At 44.7% G+C, this 23914-nt stretch overlaps 8 protein-coding genes across 8 annotated transcripts; 3 read left to right on the forward strand and 5 right to left on the reverse strand.

Moving 5' to 3' along the window:
• Positions 1-300: 300 nt before the first annotated feature.
• On the reverse strand, positions 301-3550 carry Bfra_010322ia (putative zn 2cys6 cluster transcripitional activator protein; the record flags this gene model as incomplete). The annotated part of the gene is made up of 2 exons (XM_037340655.1): positions 301-3487; positions 3534-3550. The coding sequence occupies 2 exons, from the start codon at positions 3548-3550 to the stop codon at positions 301-303; spliced, it is 3204 nt and encodes a 1067-aa protein (XP_037189123.1).
• Positions 3551-3982: 432 nt separating this feature from the next.
• On the reverse strand, positions 3983-6204 carry Bfra_010322ib (putative zn 2cys6 cluster transcripitional activator protein; the record flags this gene model as incomplete). The annotated part of the gene is made up of 6 exons (XM_037340656.1): positions 3983-4934; positions 4986-5591; positions 5643-5864; positions 5911-6011; positions 6060-6079; positions 6129-6204. 6 exons carry the CDS (start codon positions 6202-6204, stop codon positions 3983-3985), a joined length of 1977 nt encoding a protein of 658 aa, XP_037189124.1.
• Positions 6205-8263: 2059 nt separating this feature from the next.
• Positions 8264-8646, forward strand: Bfra_010323 (uncharacterized protein; the record flags this gene model as incomplete). Its single annotated transcript, XM_037340657.1, has 3 exons — positions 8264-8425; positions 8466-8525; positions 8551-8646. Coding segments are annotated over 3 exons (318 nt in total), but the record flags the coding sequence as incomplete, so codon positions are not given.
• Positions 8647-9049: 403 nt separating this feature from the next.
• On the forward strand, positions 9050-11917 carry Bfra_010324 (putative fungal specific transcription factor domain-containing protein; the record flags this gene model as incomplete). The annotated part of the gene is made up of 6 exons (XM_037340658.1): positions 9050-9202; positions 9274-9477; positions 9546-9771; positions 10041-10791; positions 10895-11530; positions 11569-11917. The coding sequence occupies 6 exons, from the start codon at positions 9050-9052 to the stop codon at positions 11915-11917; spliced, it is 2319 nt and encodes a 772-aa protein (XP_037189126.1).
• A 356-nt stretch (positions 11918-12273) lies between these two features.
• Positions 12274-13296, reverse strand: Bfra_010325 (putative haloacid dehalogenase protein; the record flags this gene model as incomplete). The annotated part of the gene is made up of 3 exons (XM_037340659.1): positions 12274-12461; positions 12560-13078; positions 13203-13296. 3 exons carry the CDS (start codon positions 13294-13296, stop codon positions 12274-12276), a joined length of 801 nt encoding a protein of 266 aa, XP_037189127.1.
• A 682-nt stretch (positions 13297-13978) lies between these two features.
• Positions 13979-16609, reverse strand: Bfra_010326 (putative histidine kinase group protein; the record flags this gene model as incomplete). The annotated part of the gene is made up of 2 exons (XM_037340660.1): positions 13979-16256; positions 16440-16609. The coding sequence occupies 2 exons, from the start codon at positions 16607-16609 to the stop codon at positions 13979-13981; spliced, it is 2448 nt and encodes an 815-aa protein (XP_037189128.1).
• A 453-nt stretch (positions 16610-17062) lies between these two features.
• Positions 17063-19701, reverse strand: Bfra_010327 (putative vacuolar protein sorting-associated protein 9 protein; the record flags this gene model as incomplete). Its single annotated transcript, XM_037340661.1, has 5 exons — positions 17063-17105; positions 17167-17831; positions 17882-18054; positions 18107-18184; positions 18237-19701. 5 exons carry the CDS (start codon positions 19699-19701, stop codon positions 17063-17065), a joined length of 2424 nt encoding a protein of 807 aa, XP_037189129.1.
• Positions 19702-20159: 458 nt separating this feature from the next.
• Bfra_010328 (putative asparagine synthase protein) lies at positions 20160-22167 on the forward strand (the record flags this gene model as incomplete). Its single annotated transcript, XM_037340662.1, has 4 exons — positions 20160-20891; positions 20978-21448; positions 21501-22046; positions 22099-22167. 4 exons carry the CDS (start codon positions 20160-20162, stop codon positions 22165-22167), a joined length of 1818 nt encoding a protein of 605 aa, XP_037189130.1.
• Positions 22168-23914: the final 1747 nt, after the last annotated feature.

Raw genomic sequence — 23914 nt, forward strand, 5'->3', positions numbered from 1 at the left:
AATCGCCCTCCCACTTCGACATCCACACCCACATCTAACATCCACTAATACACACAATACTAGACCTCCTCTCCAATTCCCCTCTTCTCTCATCCTCATCATTCTCCTCCACAACCGTCATCAACATCATCTCCACCTCATCACTCATTCCCTCTCCCGTCCTTTCTACATTCACATTCTCCTTATCAACCCTCTCAATCTTCAACGGTTCAACCCTCTCAACATCCCTCCAACCACGCACCTCTTCGAATTCCTCTCCTCCCCCAAATTCAACCTTCTTCGCATTACCATTTCCCGTCTTCAAGCCACCCCTATCCCAACATCCTTACCATCCTTTCCATTTCTACATTCCAACATCGCCGGTTCCGGCTCTACAAGCGTATCACCACTAAGATTTCCCAATTTCATCAAGCCACCCGCAGCTACACTAGCAACATCAACATCAGCATCACCCGAAACCCCAGCAGAACCACTATCCGAGCCCCTCATACCCACCGCACTCCCCGACCCCTTTCCCACACTTCCAATAACCACCGTCTCCGTACTTCCACCCACGAACACATCTCCATTCTCGTCACTCGGCAATCCACTTGCCCTCCTAACCGTCGCCAATTTTGCACTCGGCAACCTCAGCGTATCAATCCTATGATTATTTTTCCTCAACCCATTCCCCACACTTCCAGCCTGTGCTTCTTTATCCGAGACCGACGAATTGGTCCTCTTAAAACATTTATTACACAATTTTCTAACCCAACTTTGATTCGAATCCGAACTACCACTTGCGCAATTATTTTCCCTGGTACAGGCAACCAAACTACCTGAATGCTCTGGAGACAATTGTCTCAAGGGATCATAAGCAGGCGGCCCCCTGGCCCATCGATCTCCGTCCATTGCATTCGTATCTCTTTTGTTATTCCAAGGGTAGGTGTTGCACAAAGGTGTTGAATGTTGAGTCATACCATTTGCATCGACAATCCCGCTCATTTGTCTAAACGGCTGAGCTTTCGGACGTGCAGCTCGATTAACACAAGTGACGATGAGGAATACAAGGGAACCAAATCCAGCTAGAAGTAGGAAAGCCATGATGAGTTTTAATCCGACGTTTTTGTGCTTTACCGATTGAAGACACTGGTAGTGCTTAAATGTGTTTCCGAGAAAACGATCACAGTCGCTTGGTGTCTGTGGTACCCAATCGGCAGGCCAGAGACCTCGACGATGACGGGCTGATGAAACTGGTGTAGTTTTAGGCCAAGGTTCAGACGACTTTTCAAAGCATTGAAGATTTCCTCGTAAGTCACTGATGCAGTGGCGGATGCGAGTTACTGTCTCCGTGGGAGTTGGTTGTGCTGTAGCAGTTGATTGATTTGTTACATCCGGCTGTTCTGTGGCACTTGGTTGTGGTGTTTTATTGGACTGGTTCGTGGTACTGGATTGTTCTGTATTGTTGGACAAAGAGGCATTTGTTCCTTGCTTGTAGTCTGGTCTATAGATACACCAACCATCGTCAGTACGAACCCAGGGCGGCTCACATGAATCGGCTCGCCAACTGGGAGCAACATCACGCTCTTCACTTATAGATCCACCGCGTCGTTGCCGGATTGTCTTTCGAGGCCGTGACAATGGATCTTGAGGATGCTTGCGTTCATAATTGGGATCAAAGAAGCACCGACCATCCATAGTACGGATACAAGGGGGGTCACACTTTCCAACTGTGGAGGAAGGGAGAGTGGTAGTTGGGGAGATGGCAGTAGAGATAGAGTTGGAACTAGAAGTATGTGTAGTAGTGGTAGTCGCAGGATGCTTTGATGACGATGTTGCAACAGAAAGTTTAGGTTCTATGGTAGATAGAAGCCCGTTACTTGTCAGTGAAGAAGGAACCTGTGTCTTCTGGCCTTCAACTTTATCACGACGTTGAAAGTTCAGCCCAACAGGCTCTAGGAATGATCTCTTCCAATCGAAATCGTCGATACCATCACCGAGCCATGTGCACCAGCCATCATCGTACATCCAAGGAGATGGGCACGAAGGGGCTGGAAAGATTGCACCCATGCAGTCTTCTTCAATGTCTGACTCTATGGACTCAACTGTATGAAGCCCAGTGTCAAATGGTGAATGAATTCCCGAATAGAATCCCGGATCGTCGTGATCAGCCCATATTGTGCTTTCAGGGATACAGATACCGTCATCGTCTATGATCCAATGGAATGAGTCGTCCTGGACAGTGTTTGTTTCTTTGGCCTCATTGCTTATACCACCATCCCGACGTTTTTGTTCTGAAGATAATGACTTCTTTGTATCGGGTCCCCAAAATCCCAACGGCTTATTCGATGAGCCCCGATAGTAACACCAACCGTCATTAGTATGAACCCAAAACTCTGGACATGATGCAGCCTGAAAAGGTCTGGGTTCAAGTTTAGTTGGTTCATTTATTATCGCTTCACGACGCTGTTCTTCTGAAGATACCGATCTTTTGGAGGCGGGTGGATTATTGAAAATCTCCGGTCTGATCGTCTGGTGTTCAAAGCTACCACGGTAAATACACCAACCATCAGTGGTACGGACCCAGCCATGTCTACACCAATCTGCCTTATAGGGTCTGTAGTTTACACTGGTCTCCTCATCTATTACTGCTTCCCGTGATTGCTGTTTTGTATTGGGAACGACAGGTGGTGGCCTGACCAAAATAGAAATTGGTTTGTTCTCTGCTGGCTTTAGACCATTTACCAATTCTTTGGGGCATTTTTCTTCGTTCTTAACCTCACTATTGTAGGAACAAGTGCTGATGACCCCAGGCGTGTGAGTAAAAGTTGGCATGAGCCTGTGAACTGAGGAAAGAGCAGCATCTCCATCCACGATCAAGGAGCGAGATGTGGGTTGCCACTCATGAGAGACACACCTTCCACCCTGCTTGCGTCGCTCTTGCCAAGAACAACGCATTGAGATTACACGGTCATCCTCTCTAATAGGAAGAGGAAATTGTCTAATAAATTTACCTCTGTTCTTGCTTTTGATCTCTAGAGAGCAATGCTGTAATCGTTCGATTTCGGACTTGGTCTGGTGCCTTGAGCCACCAAGTGTATAATCACCGTATTGAATACCATCAGTAGTAGCATCGGTAACGTCCTCAAAACGTTCGACCTGTTCGCTAGTAGAAACATCCGTCGACTTTCCCAATGTCGAGTCACGAATGCGTAATTGTTGAACAAGTAACTTCGCAGACTTCACAAGGCGAAGTGGAACATGAGTAACTTGACGTTCAAGTTCAGTCGAGACATCGAATTTTGCAGGATGTTCCAGATTTTTAACAAGAACCTCGTCAGAATGATGTCCGTGCTTGTTACGAAGTGCTACCGTTGGTAAGAAAGCAATGCAAATAACAAGAGTAATAACAGTCACTTTTAGGACGACTTTGAAAACTGTATAGTAGTGCGAGTTGGTAGCCCGCTGCTCTGTATCGATACGACTAGGTGCCTTCGGTTTTCTTGGTCTGGAAATGTCAGAAGGCATACTTCTAAAAGAACACATTTACTCACGAAAAGAACGGCGGCATCCTGGCGGATGGACTAACTGGCTAGCTTATACTAGTAGAGTAAAATTGATATGATAAATTAGAATACTTTTATAATGCTGAGAACGATATTTGTCTCCAAAAGTGTGTCAACAATACGACACAACCGTGTCTGAAAGATTGCGGATGAATAGAAGTTAGATGAAAGGAACAGAAAGATTTAGGCAAGTAGATTGTCCCTAAGAAATAAATAATGAAATTTGGAACGCGAAGAAGGCACGAGCAGCATGTTCAAGTGAACAGCTGAGAAACTGGGGTCACTCTTTCCATAATAATCAGATTTTTCCATTATAGGAAGCTGCGAAGTTCAAGCGATGGTGATGTCATGGTTTATCGATAGATTGATACTTTATTAACCAATTTAAGAAAAAAAAACAGTCCGTAGTTGACGGTTGGCCAAGTACTTTATTTGTTCTACAAGCCGGGTGCTCCAGCTCCATGACCGGCTCCGCCAAACCCTGAGGCGTCCGGATATATTGGGTTCATATTCGGCCACTCGTGTTTCATTTGATAAGTCCTATGATCGTAGCCAGGTGGTGGTATATAATTCGGGCTGTGATCAATGGGAGACTCTTCTTTGATATATTGTTGCTGCTGCTGTTTTCTCCCGTGCAGGCTTGCGATGATTGGCTCGGCTCGAGTGTCGAAACTCGAGAGAAGGGCCTTTGAATCCTCCCATCTTTGACCGAATGTCCTCAAAGTTTCCTTGATATGGTTTATACAGTTGAGGCTCCGATCGATGTGATCAGATCCAGTGACTATCGGAAGAGACGGTGGTGGAGAGCTCGTTCCACCAGTGTTGTATGAGCCATTGAATATCTGATCTTGACTGTCTGACAGCACCGCTATTAACTGACTTCCAATGAAATAAACTCGTAGAGCATCATGATAGGTATAGAATGCCTTATTGATAGGATCTTGACTGATAGGAAAAATCTTCTGCATGTATGTTATGGCGTAGTCGAAGATCAAATTCTTTGCGTAATCTGATACTACGTGAACTCGGCATGATGGAGCAAGACAATAAACATAACTGTAGAGTAATTCCAAGTCGAAGAAATCCTTGAAGGCAAGCGGGAGTGAATCAGGAAAGGAGTTAGACCAGTCTCGCATTTCTTGACACATCTTCCAGAGATATGTTGAGCCTTGTGGCAATGGTTCTCGACTGGACTGAAACAGCTCTTGATACCAACTTGATTGAGCACGTCGTAATTGCCACAACAGATGTGCGGAATCCATGGAATGAGGGCCAACTATTGAATCCGCCTGACCCATCTGAGGGAACGTGGGTGATACGGACGGATATTCAACGCTAGATGAGTCGTCCGTGAAGGAAAATGCTCTTGCATGAACCATGCTGATAGATCTAGGTTCATTAACATCCACTGGTTTTTTCAAATGAAGCGTTTTTGCTTACCTATCGAGCGAGTAGACGCAATAAAATATCCTCCTCCTCATATCTAACGCTTTTTTGTCTGGTTGTTGCTCTTTAGGCGGATCCTGATGGAATCCTAAATCGACAACTGCTCGACAAGCAAATCCCATCAACTGCCAGCTGTCAAAGTGGGCTGGATCCAGCATTGCATACTGAACAAACAGTACCAAGGCCTGTATTTGGGAAACATGACCAGGCATGAGAACATGATCGGCATAAGCAAGAGCACGGCCAGCCCAAGAAACACCTTCCTCGTATTTGGAGTCTAAATAATGTCGGGATTGGGCGGTGGATGATATGGCTAAGACCATGAAGAATAGCCAATGCTCAAAATCAGTCACCGGCTGACTGCCACCCTGATAAATTTTATCCAAAGCATTGAATAGAGCTGTCTCGGAGACAATTGGATATAGAGCAAAGACATTATCGAGATAATATTGGACCGATGCTGTCGCCACAGATCTTAGTGGCAATTGAAGAGAATCAGATTCAGGCAATTCGTCATGGTTGGCCGCCGAAAGAATGAGTCTAGCAAATGTCATATTTGTTGTTGACGATTCAAAATCGCGCGTGGTAGCATGGACAGATCTACAGTTATCAGTATAATTCTCCCAAAGATGAGGAGCATTGGTGTCTCACAAGAAACCAAAGTCGGAGACCAATTCATTCACATCAGCAGTCTCCCTCCGTCTAGCTGCTTTTCCATGAATCGCGGCTCTAATGGTAGCCATAGAGTCCTTCCGGTCTGGCAATTCCGTTGGTGTATCAACATCATGCATCGCAACAGATGCTTTCCTCAACCGAGCGTATGCCAGGCGCTTCTCGAGTTTCTCGACTCGTGATTCAAGAGAAGCAACATAACTTTGACGGTTAGCTTTGCAAAAATAATATTGCCATGATGTCTTACCTCCTTTCCTTCCCCTTCGCAAACTGATCATTTGCACTTGAACATTCGTTCAGTCGTCCAGATTTCTCGCACGCAGTACACGCAGGTAATTTCCCATCGCACTTCAAAAGGTGTTAGTGAATTTACGCTTAAGGTTGGAAGATTCAGACCTTAATTTTTGCGGCTCGACCTAGTATGTATTAGCCAATGGAGTTATACTTATTGGTAAATGGACTGACATCTTGAACATGCTGAGACCGGCCTAGATACTCGTAGGAGCGGGGTATCAGCGGCGCTTTGCCCGGCTCGACGCATTCTTACTCTAGCACTAGGTCTTTCAATATTCGGAATTTTCAGGTGAAGAGTTTTTGTTATTGATATGTCATATCCCTCTTGCCATTAAGAGGTGGCTACACAACGTCAGTTGAATATAAGGCCTCGTGATTCAACTCAAAATCCTGACTGGAAACGAAAGCTGCAGGTTCAAAGAAAGAGAGCCTATACTCCTAAACACCTTCCGCAAGATCATGCATGTTGCATATTATGCAAGGTACTACCTGTCAATAGCTTCTCTCTCATGTGATTGCGTGACTCGGATAGGAATCTATCGCAGTGGCCATGGAGCCGGATCGAGAAATTCACGAGCAAATAACATAGGGCAAGACTGTATCATGCACGAATGAATAACAGTAACAATTCCGCACTGAGATGGGTGTAGAGATCCACAAAGACAGACGAAAGTGGAATTACTCAACCCACCTTCTAAACAAGCGGAACTCTGGCCAACAAATTTGCAGTCTAAAATTGCAGCGGAAGTAAAAGTATTAATCCGTCTGGATCGTCTCGCAGCGGGGTCCAAGGGTGCAAGCAAAGTTGCAATCAGGAAGGATTCATGCCCTTGTTTATCGATAGATGAATAGTACTTGCTGGCTGCCCCAATTACTCGACTTCCCGTATAATGATACACCGAGAAATGATTATTTTGAACGTCGAAAAATAGTCGACTTTTGCCTCCACCAAATTAGCACGTCGCGCGTTTGAAAATTACTCTTTCACAATCCAACTTATATATGTAGCCAAGAACCCAGAGGTAGAGGATTCGAGTCTAATGTGACTTGATGATGCTCGGAAGGTCCGAAAGACTTGCATCAAATATTCCACAGAAATGTGCCCTTCGATAATCGATTGCTGCAGAATCCTTGAGTACAGCCGTTCCTTCGGTACTCGGTAACTCTTACGAGCAGGCAAAATTGGTGATTGATGATCTTTTGATTTCTACGCCCCACTAGAGTGTACGGAGTAGGTGAGGTTGCAGGGCAAAAATTGGCAGGATAGTTGAAAAGTAATTGAAAGAAAACAAAGACGCAAAAACACAAGGACAACCTTGGAGGTAAAGAAAGAAACGGCCGCTTATTCCTGCACGAACAGCTCTTATCGTGTCTCGAGCGTGTATCGTGCATCGGCATAGTGTAGAATGATGTGTAAGTCCTGATCCCGTGATCCAATAAAATCGGTCGAGAAACATTACGAGTAAACTAACTGTAATGCAGTAAGTAGATAGGTACATCTGCAGTCGAACCGTTCCAGAAGTAGCCAACGTCTATTACTTCTTTTATTCGTCACCAATCATACTTTCCAATAGTTCGGATTGTAATCCGACAATCAGAAGCTTTCAATACTCGAATCTAATGATTAGGACATTCCATGATTATGAAATCCCGAATTTACTTTGGATATCTACCGGTAGGTGTATATTCACTCTGTCAGTCGGGAGTACTGGTCATCGCGATGCCAGTGGCTTGTCGGTTCATCCCAATGTGCATAACTACACGACCCGGTAAATACATACAGCTTACCATCCGACGCCTCATGGTTGTGGGCATGTGTTTCAACGAAGCATGATGATTGCTCTCTTCTGTTGTTTCGAATGGCAATACAATAAGACAGAGAAAGGAAGGAAGGAGGACAGGAAGGGCGGCAGAGGAAAAGATTATCAACGAAGGAATACTACGGTATCTCTTTCGCTTTCCAATCAACCTTGGAAGAAAGTCTTGGGGGTCTCGAGCTTTGGTATAATACTACAATAGCAAGCAATAATCCTTCGATAATCCAATTGTCCGATTGTGGCACATCCTAACATCCACCCCTCAATGTCCCTCGGTAAGGTATGTAACCATTCAAAAGGCTAGAATTTGGATAGATCATTCAATTGAGTTTCACTTCAATTTCTGATAACGCGTGTTCGCATACCATAAAATATGGCGATGGCGTTAGATCACAACACCGACTACTCCTTCTCAACATCAATGTGGTGGATTAATCATTAAAGAAACTAGAATCTCGATTAGACTATCTCAATATATATCACTCAGGCCATCGCGGTTCACATAGGGAGGTGTCTGATTCGATAGGTGTGTTGACTACAATCTTCACCTCCTATGGGTATGAGGCGACCAGGCTCTTATTAATACGAGCTGCAAGACCAATTCTCGCACTGAACTTTCGTACCCCCTATGAAGTATATCTGCGTGTACCGGTATAATTACAACTAGAACTAGAACAACATCACTTATCAGATGTGTCCTGCATTAAGCAGGGAATTCTTTGTTTCTCGAGACACTTTGTATGCCCGCCTGGTATGATAGATCAATATTCTTGCAGCCCCGTGGCATCGACAAATCTGACCTAGGAAGCAGAGGAGAGGGCCTCGAGGGCGTACTAGGTTTAATTCCCCTGCTCCACAGGGCCACATTTTGATCGCGGGGATATTTCTCAAAAGTCGTTTTACTCGGATGGCTTCCTTCATTCCTAATCCCTAATCCTAATTGCCCCCTCCCAAATTTTACCCATACAATATTGCGATCCATCCGAAATTCCTAACGGTCAAGATTTCCACTTCTTAAAATGCCTCTATAACGACCATTGCTCTTCGCCACAACTTCTGCTCATGGCTCCGAATAAAAAGTTCTTTGACTAAAACAACGTCAGGTGTTTTTGGAGTTTTGATTGTTTATTTGTGGATAGTGCACCTAGATCAGTACAACTTTAATTCTGGTGACGATCTCTCAACGATAACCCACCCCAACGATGATAAGCCTTACAAAAGTTTGGCGCTACAACGACAAAATCGACCTTCTTATCTAATATTATCACTTTGTCGATGGACACAGCAGACCTATTCAGACAAGCCTTAGGCTCTGTCAATAGAGCTCGCGATGCGAAGTCCCTTCACGCAAGAGAGAGCTCGCATGAAAGCGAGGATAGTTCACCGAGGATCGCACATACCTTGACTGCCTGCTGCAGATGCCGCCAGGTTTGTAATACACTAGCCATTCTACCAATTAATAGTATAGATATACTGATGATGTTTCTGTTATTCTTCAGAGGAAAACAAGATGTGATCCCAATTTACCACGATGCTTGCCTTGCGAGCGTGCGGGGGCAGTATGCGAGTACTTCGATACAACGAAAGGCAAGAAAATCCCTAGGACATATGTGATAAAATTGCAAGAAAAAGTTCGGGCACTTGAGATGGAACTTAGTCAATTGGTCGAAGAAGAGGGGAATCCCCCCGACTCGGAAGATATTGTACGCCCTGGAGGCTTGATCCGACTTAACGACGATGATGAGACGCCACGATACTTGGGGCCTTCTAGTGGCATTGCGATGACTCGGATAGTGATGGAGGAAGCCAAAAATACACAGATACCAGGAGTATACGAGAGCTCGTGCCTGAAGTGCGGCAACGTCGAACTCCTGCACAGTCGCCAGATATAGCCTCGGAAAGAAAGAAATCTTATCCTATGATATCTGCTGTACCGGCGCCAACATTACCAAGTCGCTTAGTGACCGATAAGTTGGTGGAGGTATTTAATCAGAAAGGTCAGTCAATGAATTTCTTTTCGATCTTTTTGTTTTTGCCGAGTAGTGAACCGCTTCATAGCATTTGTGTTTTTCGTGATAACAGTGGTAAATCTGAAGGATAAAGGTGGACTGAGTGAAGTTTCAAGAACATGCGTGTCTTTTCAAGCTGCTAACCTTGCTTTGGCGAAGAAGCCTTGTCACATATTGCTGATTGTGAGCTCAATTTTGGCTTATACCCTCATCCGCATTGTTACGTTGGACTCTAATGTTCGCTAACCACAACACAGCCCAGTATATGCTCCCTACTCTACACGAGCCTACGTTCGCCAAGAATCTTCAAGAAGTTTATGATGGAGATAACGATCCATATAAGAATTTCGTCCTTCGCATGGTTCTAGCTATAAGCATGCAAAAGCTGGACATGCAGTATGCAGGCCTTGCTGATAGCTATTATTTGGCTGCTATGGGATACATTGAAGATGTTATAAGAGCGAAAGACATCAAGACGCTACAGTGCCTTGTTCTAATCGCGCAATATTCTATGCTTACTCCCACTCGCACTGCTATATACTATATTGTTGGGCTTGCTACGAGACTGTGTCAACAGTTAGGTCTAGCGGAAGAAAAGACCATTACTCAAGGGGTATCTATTGGTCTAGTTGATCCTCTACAGCTCGATATGCGGCGAAGGCTCGCTTGGATTGTTCTATCTATGGAGCTTGGTTTAGCGCAGTCAATGGGTAGACCGAATGCTTTCGCAATTGGGAGAGACCATTTGGACATACAGTTTTTCCAAACAGTAGATGATGAGTACATAACTGCTGATGGTATTCTTCCTGGTCCCATGTCAGATAAGAAGCGGTTAGCCATCCACTTCTTTCGAATGAGACTGTTGCAAGCAGAGATCCGGAGAACGCTTTATTTGCGAAAAAGAAACGAGCCGAAGAATGAGGAGCATCCTTGGTATGCCCAGATGCTTCAGAAACTGGGAGATTGGCTCGAGGCGTCTCCTGAAAAGCCGGCATGGAGTAAAACCTGGTAGGTAATATTTTCCTACTCAATGATAGTTAAATGCAACCCAGCTTAGCCCATTCGAATATTGATCTCCCCAAAACACGGTTGTGCTAATATACCTTTTTAGGTTCAACGGGAGGTACAATACAATGATAATCTTCTTGTTTCGTCCTTCGCCTCAAGTTCCCCAGCCGTCCTATCATTCTGCGATAATGTGTTATGATGCAGCTTCAAGTAATATCAGGACGCAAAGCGATCAAATAAAAACTGCCATGATAGATTTGACATGGCCATTTCTCCTATCGCTATTCATGGCCATAAACACAGTACTATGGTCTATTTCGTATTCTGAAGTTCGCGCTCTTCACACAAAGGAAGAGCTTGAAGAGCATATTTCTTTAGCTTTAGACATCGTTGCACGTTCTCGCGAACGGTGGCCAGGAACTCAAGCAACATCAGAACTTTACATGACTCTCACCAAGGCATGTCTCAAAAGTTATGAACTTGGCGATAATTCGCTTTCATCCTTTTCTGCCACTTCCCCATCGCTGACCGACGCAAACTCGCCGTCTGCATCCGAACACTCCAGCGCAACATCAACCTCAATTCCTCACTCGCAACACAATGCGCAGCATAACAATCCGTATCAATCCCCCCGCAATTCGGATACGTCTTCAACCAAATGCCAGAGCAAATGCCTCCATATGACTACAGCCATCCCTTACCTCCACTGCAACCGTCCTTTCGGTCCAACTCAATCTTTGTAAGTCCCTCTAGTGGGCAATCCGATCGTCGATTCAGCTACTTTCCACCAGAATTTACACAACCACAGCAACCGCAATCTTATCCTATGCCTTGGGGTCCTGTCTCAAACACACAGCAGCATCAAATACCACCTCAAGCGCCACTACCACCAATGCAGCATTCGTTAGTAACTAACATGCCTTATTTTTCGCAACCTGAATACTACAACTTTCCGCCTCATTTGTTCTCGCAAGACAACTTCGAAGCAGGACTGAGATCAGGTAGTCTGAGTCAAGAACAACAAACAGAATTGATGCACAGCTTAGAGACCGAAGGGTTGATGGAGATTAACAACTTTATGAATCACGTCCCACCGTATGAGCACCCTATCAAATATGAACAATAATCTAGTGGATCAATAACCTTTGTGGTTAGGTTTCGATCATAAGTAGCAGTGTAGAAAACAATGTCTGTATCATAGCCACGCTCCCCCGCGGGGCTTGAATGTTTTGTTGCGATTTTTCATTTTATTTGATATCCACATCGAGATGAGCAAACGAGCTACGAAATCGTTACTCGGTGTTAGGTGTTGAGTGTTGGGTTTTACAGAAGGGATCGACTTCACAGTGTCATGGGATCTTTACATATATATATATCTATCATTCAAATCTTAAAGTCACAAATTGTACTACGTAGTTATTCATGGAATGCATTCAGAAACCCAAGTGTTATGCTTTGCATGTTACTGCTGTATGTTGGTATCTATACCTCCTTACCCTGGGCTTCGAACGCCTCCTCCACTGCATCAGCCATCTCTCCTAAAGTGCTGAACTTCCATGTATAAGCGACTTCGTCCTTCAACTTTTCATAATCCTGGCCTTCGTTTCCCCTATCAATCCAAACTCCAGTCATGTTCATTTTCTTCACAGGCACATGATCGGCTCGCAAACCTAGATCAACATCATCAGTAGCGTTCATCCCATTTACACATTCTCCAAATCCTTCTCATGCAGTTCGCCCTCCAATATAATAAGAAGGGGAAACTCACTCTGCGCGGTGTGCAAAATCTCCTCTTTCTTCACTCCTAAATCCTCTCCAACATGCTCAATCAAAAACTCAAAATTCCTCAAATCAGGCTTATAACTTCCGATTTTCTGAGCCGTATACACTGCATCCCATCCTACATCCATATTATTTCTGATCGTCCCTTCTATAGACTCTTCATTAATGTTCGACAAAATGACGAGTCGATAATACTTGTGCAATTTCTGCAGCGCGGAAACGGTATCTGGGAATGCGGGCCAGTTTGGGATGTTTTGTGAGAATTCCTGGGCTTCGGACTCGAGAGTGGAGGTGGAGGGGGAAGGAGAGAAGGAGAGAGATTGTGCGAAGGAAAGGTAGGCGAGACGTAGGATGGAGGGGTACGGGAGTGTGGGGTGGGTTTTTTGGAGTTGGTGTTCGTGGCTTTGGAAGGCTTGGAGGGTGGAGGCGCGGGAATCGAGATAGCTTGATTTGAGGGGTTCGGGGAGTCGGGAGAGGAGGGGTAGGAGATCGGTGAAGAGTCCGCCTGGAGAGGAGGTGGTTAGTTGTTCGGTGGGTTTTGGAGAGGGAAGGGGGAGAGTTGGTGCATATGGGAAGCGGTTCAATGCTGTGATGGTAAAAGGAGGTAATCAGAGAAGCAAGAAACGCACCTTTCTCGTCGATCAAAGTAGAGTATACATCAAAAGATAATAATTTGAAATCTGTCAGTTTCCTCGGATCATTGAGGTCGACTTTTCCCGCCATTTTACTCGAACTTGGTGGTAATTTTGTTTCAATACTTCAATGCTTCAGTGCTCCCAGTGATTCGGGATCTCAATATAACTAGACAGTCAAATACAAACCAATATATTGTCCCAAGGTATAAAAAGAGCATCCACCTTTTATAGAACTCCTCTCCCTCTCTTGCTTACAATATCATCTGGGTATAAACACCGATGCAAAAACATAAAGATGACAAGAAACCCCGCACTTAGCCAGGCACCGACGTGATCTACAAGCTCCCCGTTACTTTCGCCATAAATACGACGTCAATCCAAACGTATGGTACCATGGTTCTACAACAGGGAAAGACGACTATCGGCTTCTACGGATAAATGGGATAAGATTGATGTCGAGTGAAGGGCGCCCGTGATATGCAATGTAGATCGCTTCTTCCATTCACCCCTGCAATTATTTTTGAGGTAGGATGATATGTGTGGAATTTATAGCTGGAATATTATTCCTACCGCTTGATGACTCGATTGATGCATTCTCAACTCATAATAGGTAGGCTAAGGTAAGAGTTGTCACTTCGCTTAGATGACACGCTAATCGCAAATATATATACACATAATTGTAGATTTTTGACTGCCTCATTTCATAGTGATTTGCCGCATGTCCAAAATTGTGTATCAAATTGGTATCCAGTGCGAATTGAGATAGGCAATCAGTCGACTTCCTCCTCAATCCTCTCGAACTCTTCGTTGCCTTCTCCCTCCCTATCAAGCTTTGCATTTTCAGTAGCGGCTTCTGACCCATTAAGACCATTCACACTACTCTTCCCCTTCCCCCTGACACCTCTTTTCTTCTTCTTTAGCCCAGTACCATCACCTCCAGGAGGGGCTTCCCGAGTCCATCTAACAATCGCTTGAGCCCTATCAGTACTGATAGGATACTCTTTTCCATCTTCCTGCGCCCATCTCTTAGGCATTTCTCTTCCCTCGGCCTTCCTAGCTTCCTCTTCCTGTCTTCTCTGTCTAGCCGCTACTGCCGCATGAAAACTAGCTTCATCATGAACACGATCATCTTCAAGTGCTTCCATAATAGCTTGCTGCTTTAATCTCTCTTTCTTTTCCGCAGCTGTCTCTTTTTGTTGATTGCTCGGACTTTGACCTGGTAATGGCGCGGGTGCGCAAAGAGTTTCCCATGATGCAGCGAGAGAAATCCAATTGTCATTGCGGCGAATCACTTCAATCCAGTCGGCGCGAGACGGCGATCTTGAGGCTTGGAAAATGGGGTAGCCGTCGCAAACACGAGCAAGTCGCGCAACCATATGGGCGTGGCGCTGGAGTTCACGGGCGGAGGTCTGCACGAGACAATGACAAAGTAAGAGGGAATGAAGGGCATCAGTTAGAAGGGGGTGATATGTGAGGGCTTCATGACAATCGGTCTGGGCGAGTATATGCTGGGCTGCCTCGGATTGGGATGCGCGAAGTTGTTGCTTAGTTGTTAGAGCTGTGGCTGTTTCTGGGTAAGGGGGGAGATCGGCTGGTGGAGTAGAAGAGAATAGAGATGATATCTGGTATACTTTGGGCGGAGGTAGAGAAGGCAAATCGGGTGATCGAGAGGTGCTAGATTGAGGACGGCTTCTTCCGTTATGCCCATTGTGAGGTACAAGTGCATCGGACAATTGACCATTACTCAATGACGCGTTGCTTTCCAAATCAAGGCCCCGCTTACTATGCTTGCTTTGAGGTGGTCTAGGAATTTTGTAACCATTTGCAGCTAAATTTACCTTGCGAACGAATTCTTCCGTGATCTCAGCTGGAAGGCCAGGGGTGTAGTCCAGGTGTGACAGATATGCTACATAATCTCTTAGAGCTCTCTTTGCATTCGTCTTCACAACTTTCCGTGCCTCCAGGCGTTTTCGATGTGCTTCTTTGTCAGCTGCGGATAGCTCGGGCTCTTCAGTTGACGTGCCGTTCACGCCGTTTGTCTTTCCATTAATTTTCTCTCCATTACTTGTGTCTTCATTACTTGTCGCTCCATTGGTGGGCCAGGGACTATTCATGGCCTTGTCTACAGCCTCAAATGTAAATAAGTCACCGTGATGGTGGGCCGAAGGTGGTAGAGCAGCATTAACGTGTTGGCATGCAATAGTTAAGTAAACACCGGCACGGTGAAACAGAAGTTGGGTCTCAAGACTACTCGGGTGGTCCTCTTCATCTAACTTAAACTCGTCTCTCCATCTACCACCATTGTTTCGCTGAGATTCGGCGGCGCCTTCACTTGCTAGCTGTATTTGCTGTCGGCCTGCCTTATGCTGGTTCTGATAATATCTACAGACTGATAAAGCAGAAGTAAGATCTTGCGCCGCTCCCACAAAATCCTCCTTGAATATCTTTGTAACGGCTCGGGTCCTTAATATTTCGCCTTCACTCGGCCTATCTGCTATTACTTCATCCAATGGTGTTAAACTTGTACATTCTGCCAGCTGCCGCGAAGGAATCTTCTCGTGAAAAAAGTGAACGTATTTGGCATCCGAATCATTGGGATTTCTCTGTAGGACAAGTTGGGCCACATCCTCCAGTGTAGAAGCAGATTGCATCGTCGCGACACTACATGCGATCTCATCCAGATGATATGCCTTGGATAACTTTTGTGTAGCCTGTTCCCGCATTCGATGTTTTCGTTCTTTACTCAATTTCGCATTCCCCCCTCCTCCCCCAATCCCCAGGCCCAGCGCCGTGCCCCCATTTCCTAATAAGCCATTTCCAGCATTCAAAGAGTTCGAAAGAGAAGAAGATGTTACACCACTGGCGGCGCGCACTGCGAGATTCGTGGCATCGTCAACAAGCTGTCGGATTTTAAGGATGTCGAAAAAGACCGCGGGGTCAATCGGTCGGGGTCGAGGAAGGGCATAATTATTATTCGCGAGAGCTTCGAGGACTTCAGGGGGCAACTGTAGCCATGGTCCATGGAAAGAAGAGATATAACGCCAATGTCTGCGAGAAAAATGTTAGTCGGATGGTTTAAATATAAATGCGGGACGCGCATTGAGGTAAACTGGAAAAAAATGATGATGCACAATTTCGCCTCATAAGTTCAGGCATGGCATCTGCAAAACAGCCATGACATCTGCGCATAATTGTGTAATAGGGGATTGATATTGTAAACAATTGACATACTTGTTGCGACAAATAATAAGTGCAGATGTTGAGGGTTGTTGCGTGGGCTTGGTATCTTTTGTTTTCGTCTTTGTTGATGTAGTTGATGCTGGTAATGGCGCAGAAGCCGCGGGAACCTGGATTTCTAGGGAATCGCCGTTATTTTGGCTCTTATTCTTCTTCTTGGCCATGATTAAGATATATCCTCAGTTATATTGGAAATGAATAAATCATGGTAATACCAAAATACCTCCCGAGACAAAATTTGGTTGATAGCACAAGCAATTTCAACCGAGATTTTTGCACGCTATGAAATATATGTCCATCTTTCAGATGGTATATACAGTTCTTTGATCTCCATCTGAAGTATATTCAATATGAAAGTACGGCCAGGCTTTCATAATCATCTTTCATTATTTCGGACAAAGTAATTACGACTATATAAAACACCACCTCGTATCTTCTACTTTCGTTCTCGCTACTGATCTTCTGAAGCCGAATTGCGCTAGGGATATACCAGAAGATTCAACACGAGGAAAACGCCAATGCGACCACGCAACGCTATGAATCCACCCGCTGAATGCACAAAACCTGTGGATATTAAACATGATAATATGATAATAGACTATTTCGTGTCTTGTTGTTCAAGAACTGAGGGCAAGACATGCATCGACTGCCAGACCAACCCTAAATTAACAATTAGTATGAAAATTTCGAGGGGAGTCTTCTTGAAGGGGCGAATCCTCACCTTGCCTCTTTTTGAGTAACCACATCACTAATAATTTCCCTGTCTAAATCTGGAAACATTCCTGCAAGAGTCTCTACAACATTCTCGTGCTCTGCGCGCTGAAGGCGATGTGCTTCTGCAGCCTCGGCACTTGCTTGTCTTGCAGCTGCATCTTCAGCTGTCATCCTATTCCTAGCGTTTGATTCACGTTCACTAGGCCTCCGATGTAGGGGCTGAAGCCCGTCGATGCTTACTCGTGGCGATGGAGTCATTCGCGGCGTATTCCCCGGATTAGGGGTCCTCACGGGCCCACTGTAAGGGGATGGGTCGTCCGAGAACATTCTTCCTATAGAAGAAAGTGGTTTCTGGATAGTACGAAGCAGACCGCTCATGGCAGCTTTCTCGTCTACGCCATCCCCAGCTTCATGCTCGCTTGACGATGTTGATCTTCTGGGGGCTGACGACTCGCCTTCCATGGAATGTCGAGGGGTTACTTCGGGGCGGCTAAGAGCGGATTTCTCGGAAAGCTGTGTTGGCGGACTGTTCTGGACAGGACTTAAAGCAACTTCAGCTTGATGCTTTTCGGCAATGGCGGACACAGCGGCTTCAACATTTCGTTCAAAGTCTTCATCGCTTATTGTAAGAGTTGTTCGGTCCAGATTTTCGATAAATTGGACAGCACCCATCTTCGAAGGAGTTAATCTTGTAATGCGCAAATATGCCTGAAGTGACTAACCAAAGATGAAAGATAATATCCAGCCTCTCCTCCTAGCTTTTCTTGGTTTCTGAACCTAAGAATATATTGAACGTTGGATACAAGATGCTCGGGGTTTGCTTGAAGGACAACGTAGATTAGGAGTGGCATAAATGAATCTGCCGATGAATCTGTTTTTGAATGTTTGAGTAGCCCTGATTGAATTTAGTAAGATTGTTTAGTAAAATAACCAGCTTTGGGAGTTACCAAAAATCACTTTGCAACAGTTCAGAACACATATTATCTTGTCCCGTGGAGCTCTGTAGGTTTTGATCTTCAGAATCTCTAGTGACATGATCAGCAGTAATATCTAACCTTATACGGATTCCAATCTTACCTTGTTGTGCCAAAATTAAGAACCGTTTTCCACTGTCGCCAACTGGTGGTATATCTAAATGCTCTTCTTTCACCCAACCATAAATGCTGACTTTCTGAGCAAGAATGTCATCTCTCTCGACGTCTTCTTGATGTTGTCCTCTTCGACCGGGACCCATGGGTCGATCAGCACCCCGCCTTCTTGGCTTTGCACCTGGGATAGGCTGGGGTGGAGGAATTGCCGGAGAGAACGTTTGTGTATATAGCCTATTCATAACTAATTTTTCCATGCCTTCACGCGCATTATCAAACTCTGCATCCGAAACTTCACGCCATACCTCGCATTGGGCCATTTTATTAGTGATAAAAGCCAAGAAATCGCCTATTATTTTAACTTGTTCGTGTACCATCCATTGTTTCTTTGCGAATTCCTGTAAAAACGACCGCAAGAACTTTGCTACGGGATCCGCTGTTCTGTGCCTCAGCTGTTCCAAGAATCGATGAAAATCGAAAGGTAGGTCCGGTTCAGGTTCCGGCTCGGGAGGTGGGGGCCGATGCAAAGGAGGGGGTGATAATGGAGTATCTGTGGAGGAATAACGATCGTCCTGCATTTTACCAAAGCTACGTATAGAGTCTGGTTTCGGCGGGACAGCTGGGCCGACGTCAGAGTCGTTCCTCGTTCGTTGACCTGATGAAGGAGCTGATGATATTTGTAAATCGCCTATGCTCTGGCTTAGAATATTTGCATTCAAGGGTTCCAGGCTCGATTTGCGAGGTGGGTGTTGTACTGGACTGCCAAGAAGCGGACCGGCAAACTCAAGACGAGGAGACATAACTTCTTCATGCCCTGGGCCTTGTCCGTCCTCGCCAAATTGATCCATTATGCTTTGTATTTCTGACCTAGACCCTCCTTCTCGCTCGTCCTCACTTGCGCTGGTCTTTTCGTCGAAACCTGCGTCAGATCTCGTAGGTGATCTATCCAACCCTTCCGCGTGTAGATGATGTGTTCTTGCAGTCGACGCAGATCGTGAAGGAGGCCGAGAGGTGCCAGGTGTCTTTGGGGTAGGATCCAGATACGTTTGATCAACTAATGAAATGTTCTGCGTAGAAATATTCGGGGGTCGGGTTTGAATGGGTTTCAAAGTCGCAGTAGATGATTCCATGTCTTGCGGTACAGGCTCTTCGTTCGTCACGGTCCGTAGCTCGTTCATAGTGTTTCCTTCCGTACCTTTGCCCTTTCCCTTATCTTTCAGTGAATTCAAAGCATTATCTGTTGTCGTATGAGAATTGACTTCTGCTGGCTCGCTTCCGTCTGCCAACGGTGTCTCTTTGCCAACATCCTGGTTCTCCATGTCTTTACTGGTTGGCGAGGCTGGCTCAGCGTTGTGATTGTCAAGCTTTTCATTCGAGCTCACTATCGATGAGAGCCCCTGTGATAGTCCATCTGGTATCTGAACAACTTCTGCCGACTGTCTGGGAGACGACATACATCCGCGAGCGCCTCTGATCGGCGTTTGTGTAATTGTAGGATTGGCGGGGTATTCGAGCTTCAAGGTCCAGGGTATCTTGGAGCTTCGAGAAGAGGTTTCGTAGATTCGCGGGGTGTACTCGAGTATTTTAAGAAGGGTATTGAGAGCCAGGCATCGAAATTATTATTTATCCTCTTATTGGACAAGATAATTAATTATCTTGGTTGCTAAGTTTCTCCAACCCTCGACAGTGAAGTAATCTGGTCGATTCGCTAAAATGACGATCCGTAGTGCAGCACAAGGTTGAACTTAAAAATAAAATTTAAAGTCAATTTGATCCTTATCAATATCAATATCCAATGTAAAATCAAACACCAGACGACAGCACAACCTTGAAAATACCTTGGTAATCTATAGTATCCACGAAGTAAATGGATTTGGTCAATTAGGAATTTACGGATCTAACAAGTTTGCAAATGTGTGGCATCTACGCGTCGATATCCGCGCGAGGATTGCAAATTCCGAGTCATGCTTTGAAACACTCTCTTTGCGACAGAGGTCCTGATCACACAGGTTTGTCACAATCAAATTATGCTTCAAGTGATGGAACACAATACTTCTTGTCGTTTTTATCAACTGTCTTAGCTTTGAGGGGGGATCATGTCACTCCACAGCCATTTGATGGTTCAACCGGTGTTAACGCGTCTGCTACCAACTCTGGTTCAATCCTTTGCTGGAACGGTGAGGCATGGAAGGTTGGTGGTGAACTCGTTAATGGCAATGATGGCCAAGTCATATATGAGATGCTTGTAAAAGCTGTTTCAACAGCTACCTCGGCATCAGATGCGACACTTGCTGTGGTTAAGAGTTTACGAAGCATTTCTGGACCGTTTGCATTTGTCTTCTGGGATAGTTTTCATGGTTCTATATATTGTGGCCGAGATCGCCTTGGTCGCAGATCTCTCCTTTACAATGTTGACAACGAATCTGGAGATCCGGGACCAGCTGGATCTATAGAATTTGCAAGCACAGCGGATCCCGCCAAAGGCGATTGGAAAGAAATTGAAGCAGATGGCATTTACAAATTTTCCTGTGTTGATAAGAATAAATTTCCTTCATCCAAGTCTGATTCACAGGATAATTCTCTTTCGAGATCACTATTGCCATATCAAAAGTTCGATTGGGAGGATCCAGAGGCTAATGCGTCGGTGGGTATTCCTTATAATGCTCAATTATTTTGCCATTTAGCTACGATTCTGTTCCGAAAATGTCAGTACTAACTTGAAATTTCCAGGCTCCTTCACTTGGCAAGTTCAACAAAACCATTGAAGATGAAAGTCATATACTCGGCCTTGATTCCCCATCAGTGATGTCATTACGACATTATCTACGTGAGTCTCTGAAACCTAGAGTTTTGACTATTCCCGCTCCTCCAAGTATAGGTCACTCTCACAATGTCAGGCTTGCAATTTTATTCTCAGGTGGACTGGATTGCACAGTTTTAGCAAGATTGGCACATGATTTACTACCATCGGATCAAGAGATTGATCTTCTCAATGTTGCATTTGAAAATCCTCGTGTCATTAAAGCTGCACAAACCGGACCTCGGCTGAAGAAAGGGACACAACCTCCGCCTCCGGATGCAGCTCAAATGCTGAATAAGAAAGTTTCTCCGTATGAGCTCTGTCCTGATAGAGAAACTGGGAGGAAAGCTCATCAAGAGCTTCAAAGTGTTTGCCCTGGCAGAACATGGAGATTTGTTGCAGTAAGTCAATAAATTAACTCGGCATTGGGTCTCAAGAGTTGACATGGAGCAGATAAATATCCCTTATACAGAAACGATGGAGCACAGAGCAAAGATTGTAGACCTGATACATCCACATAACACCGAAATGGATCTATCAATAGCCTTTGCCTTGTACTTTGCGTCTCGCGGTGTTGGTTTAGCTTCACAGGCCACTGATACAGAGGAAATCCTATACACGACACCTGCGCGTGTTCTTCTTTCTGGACTCGGCGCAGATGAATTGTTCGGTGGTTATACACGTCATGCAACCGCATTCAATCGGAATGGCTTCTCTGCTCTTTTAAACGAACTAGAAATAGATGTGAATAGACTTGGTAAACGTAACCTCGGTCGAGATGATCGTGTAATCTCACACTGGGGAAGAGAAGCTCGGTTCCCATATTTGGATGAAGACTTAGTCAAGTGGGCTGTCGAGTCTCCTATATGGGATAAATGCGGTTTTACATCTGAATCGCGAGGCCCTGAGACACCAGATATAGAGCCGGGTAAGAAAGTGTTACGACTCTTGGCTTATGATTTGGGTATGAGATCAGTTGCTACTGAGAAAAAACGTGCTGTGAGTCTTGCCTGCCAAATTCATCTTTCTGCACTGACACTTACATCACCAGATACAATTCGGTGCCCGAACAGCAAAAATGGAAATTGGAAGAACGAAAGGAACTACATTGATTTCATAACATTTCTCACATATGCAAATTACTTTCATTCGAATATTCTGTCAAACTTCTTTCCAATTTCACCCCTCGTCGGCTATGATGAAAAACCAGATACTGCTGAATCGTTTAGTGTGCCAACGGGAGCTCATTCATATGTGATTTTCTTCTCGCGTGTTTAAATCTTTACATTTATGTAAAGGTGGTAACCAGAGAGAAATCACAGAATGCCGTTGGATTCAAACACGGATGTTTATGAAGTAGTAAAGGCAAGCCTGAGCCAACGTATTTCTCACATTTAAGAAATGTTATCAAATGTCTAGATTTTCTTTAGAGATCTGTTCATGAGTGGAAATAGATTGAAAGTACTGGGCTCGAAGTGCTCGGCTCATGACTATTCCGTTTAGATTATCTGATGTACTTCTTCCAGGAAAGCTGCTACCTAGCTAGGTATAGATGATGAGTTCAAACGTATGAAAAAGTAATTCAATCCTGTACATTTCTTCTTCGTAACCACCTTCAACTTCTGTTTCTCCAACACACCATATCACCCATTTCAATTCCTTCACTTTATTTTATCATCTCCATCACAATTCAGCAAGCCACAACCTCACAAATCCAAATTCCTCGTTTCCCAACCTGGAAGTCACCACCCACCCCCTTCCCCTTCCCCACACTCCTCAATATAAACCCCCATAACCCATTCCCCCGCCCTGTGTCCATGGCGCAGTGGCACAATAAATGTTTAATTCGTCACACTTTTACATTTATGCAACCAAGGGGAGTAGACGTCGTGAGACACAGATACCTACTAGAGGGGCCCGCTGGTAGGTATCTGTGGAGTATCTTGTGTTGCGTGGGGTTTGGGATTTGTGTATATATGGATGGGCAATTCGTCATACTTGCACATTTATATGGGTAGATGGGTAGTTACTCAAGGGTTGGAATCTTGAGATGGGTGTGGGTAATTTGAGGACTTGAGGACTTGAGGACTTAAGTTTGTGGGGGTTGGGGATAAAGGATGTACATCGGACGCGGTGGAACCTTTTTGGAGATTCTGGGTGGGGATATGAGATATGGAATGGCATTTTTGGATTTGTTTTTTCTTTCTTTTTGGGGGTGAAACTGATTGATGGGTGGATTGAAGTGGATGTATTGTGTGGTTAGGTAGACGGTTTGAGAAGGAAGAGGGAGAGGAAGGCACGGGGTGAGGAGTGAGGAGTCAAAGTGGAAGGTACGATTGTATGGTCATTCATGGCTATGAGCATATCAACTTGAAATGTAAGTTTCAAGGTATTTACCATTACCATCTCTCATCACGCCCTTTGACTTGCGATTGTTTCTTGAATTTCTTTGGATATATATATATGTGTGTGTGTTCATTTATTTAGTCTACACATCAACACAATTTCATGATTCAAATTTGCGAGATTGTTTACCGTCAAAATTGAATCGAGACACTGAACATTGATCTCGGGAGATCCAAGAGAAAGAGGAGAAAGATTCTTTCTATCCCGTCATTTTTTTCTTTCATACATATATGATGATGTATCCAAGCAACATGGAACGGAAGAAAAGTTGGAACGGTATGATACCTCAACAGCTATGAAAGCAGAGGAGGAATTCTTTACCCTGAAGCCCGCAGGAGAGACCTAGGTATGAATCAATGATATAATAGTATGTATGTATGTATGTATGTATGTACTTGTTTGTTTTGATCTGAACCGAGTTCTTTCAAACACTTAGAACTAGGTAAAGCTTTAGGTTTTGT

The sequence above is a fragment of the Botrytis fragariae genome, assembly GCF_013461495.1.
Source record: "Botrytis fragariae strain BVB16 chromosome Unknown tig00000186, whole genome shotgun sequence".
NCBI classification, from domain to species: domain Eukaryota; kingdom Fungi; phylum Ascomycota; class Leotiomycetes; order Helotiales; family Sclerotiniaceae; genus Botrytis; species Botrytis fragariae.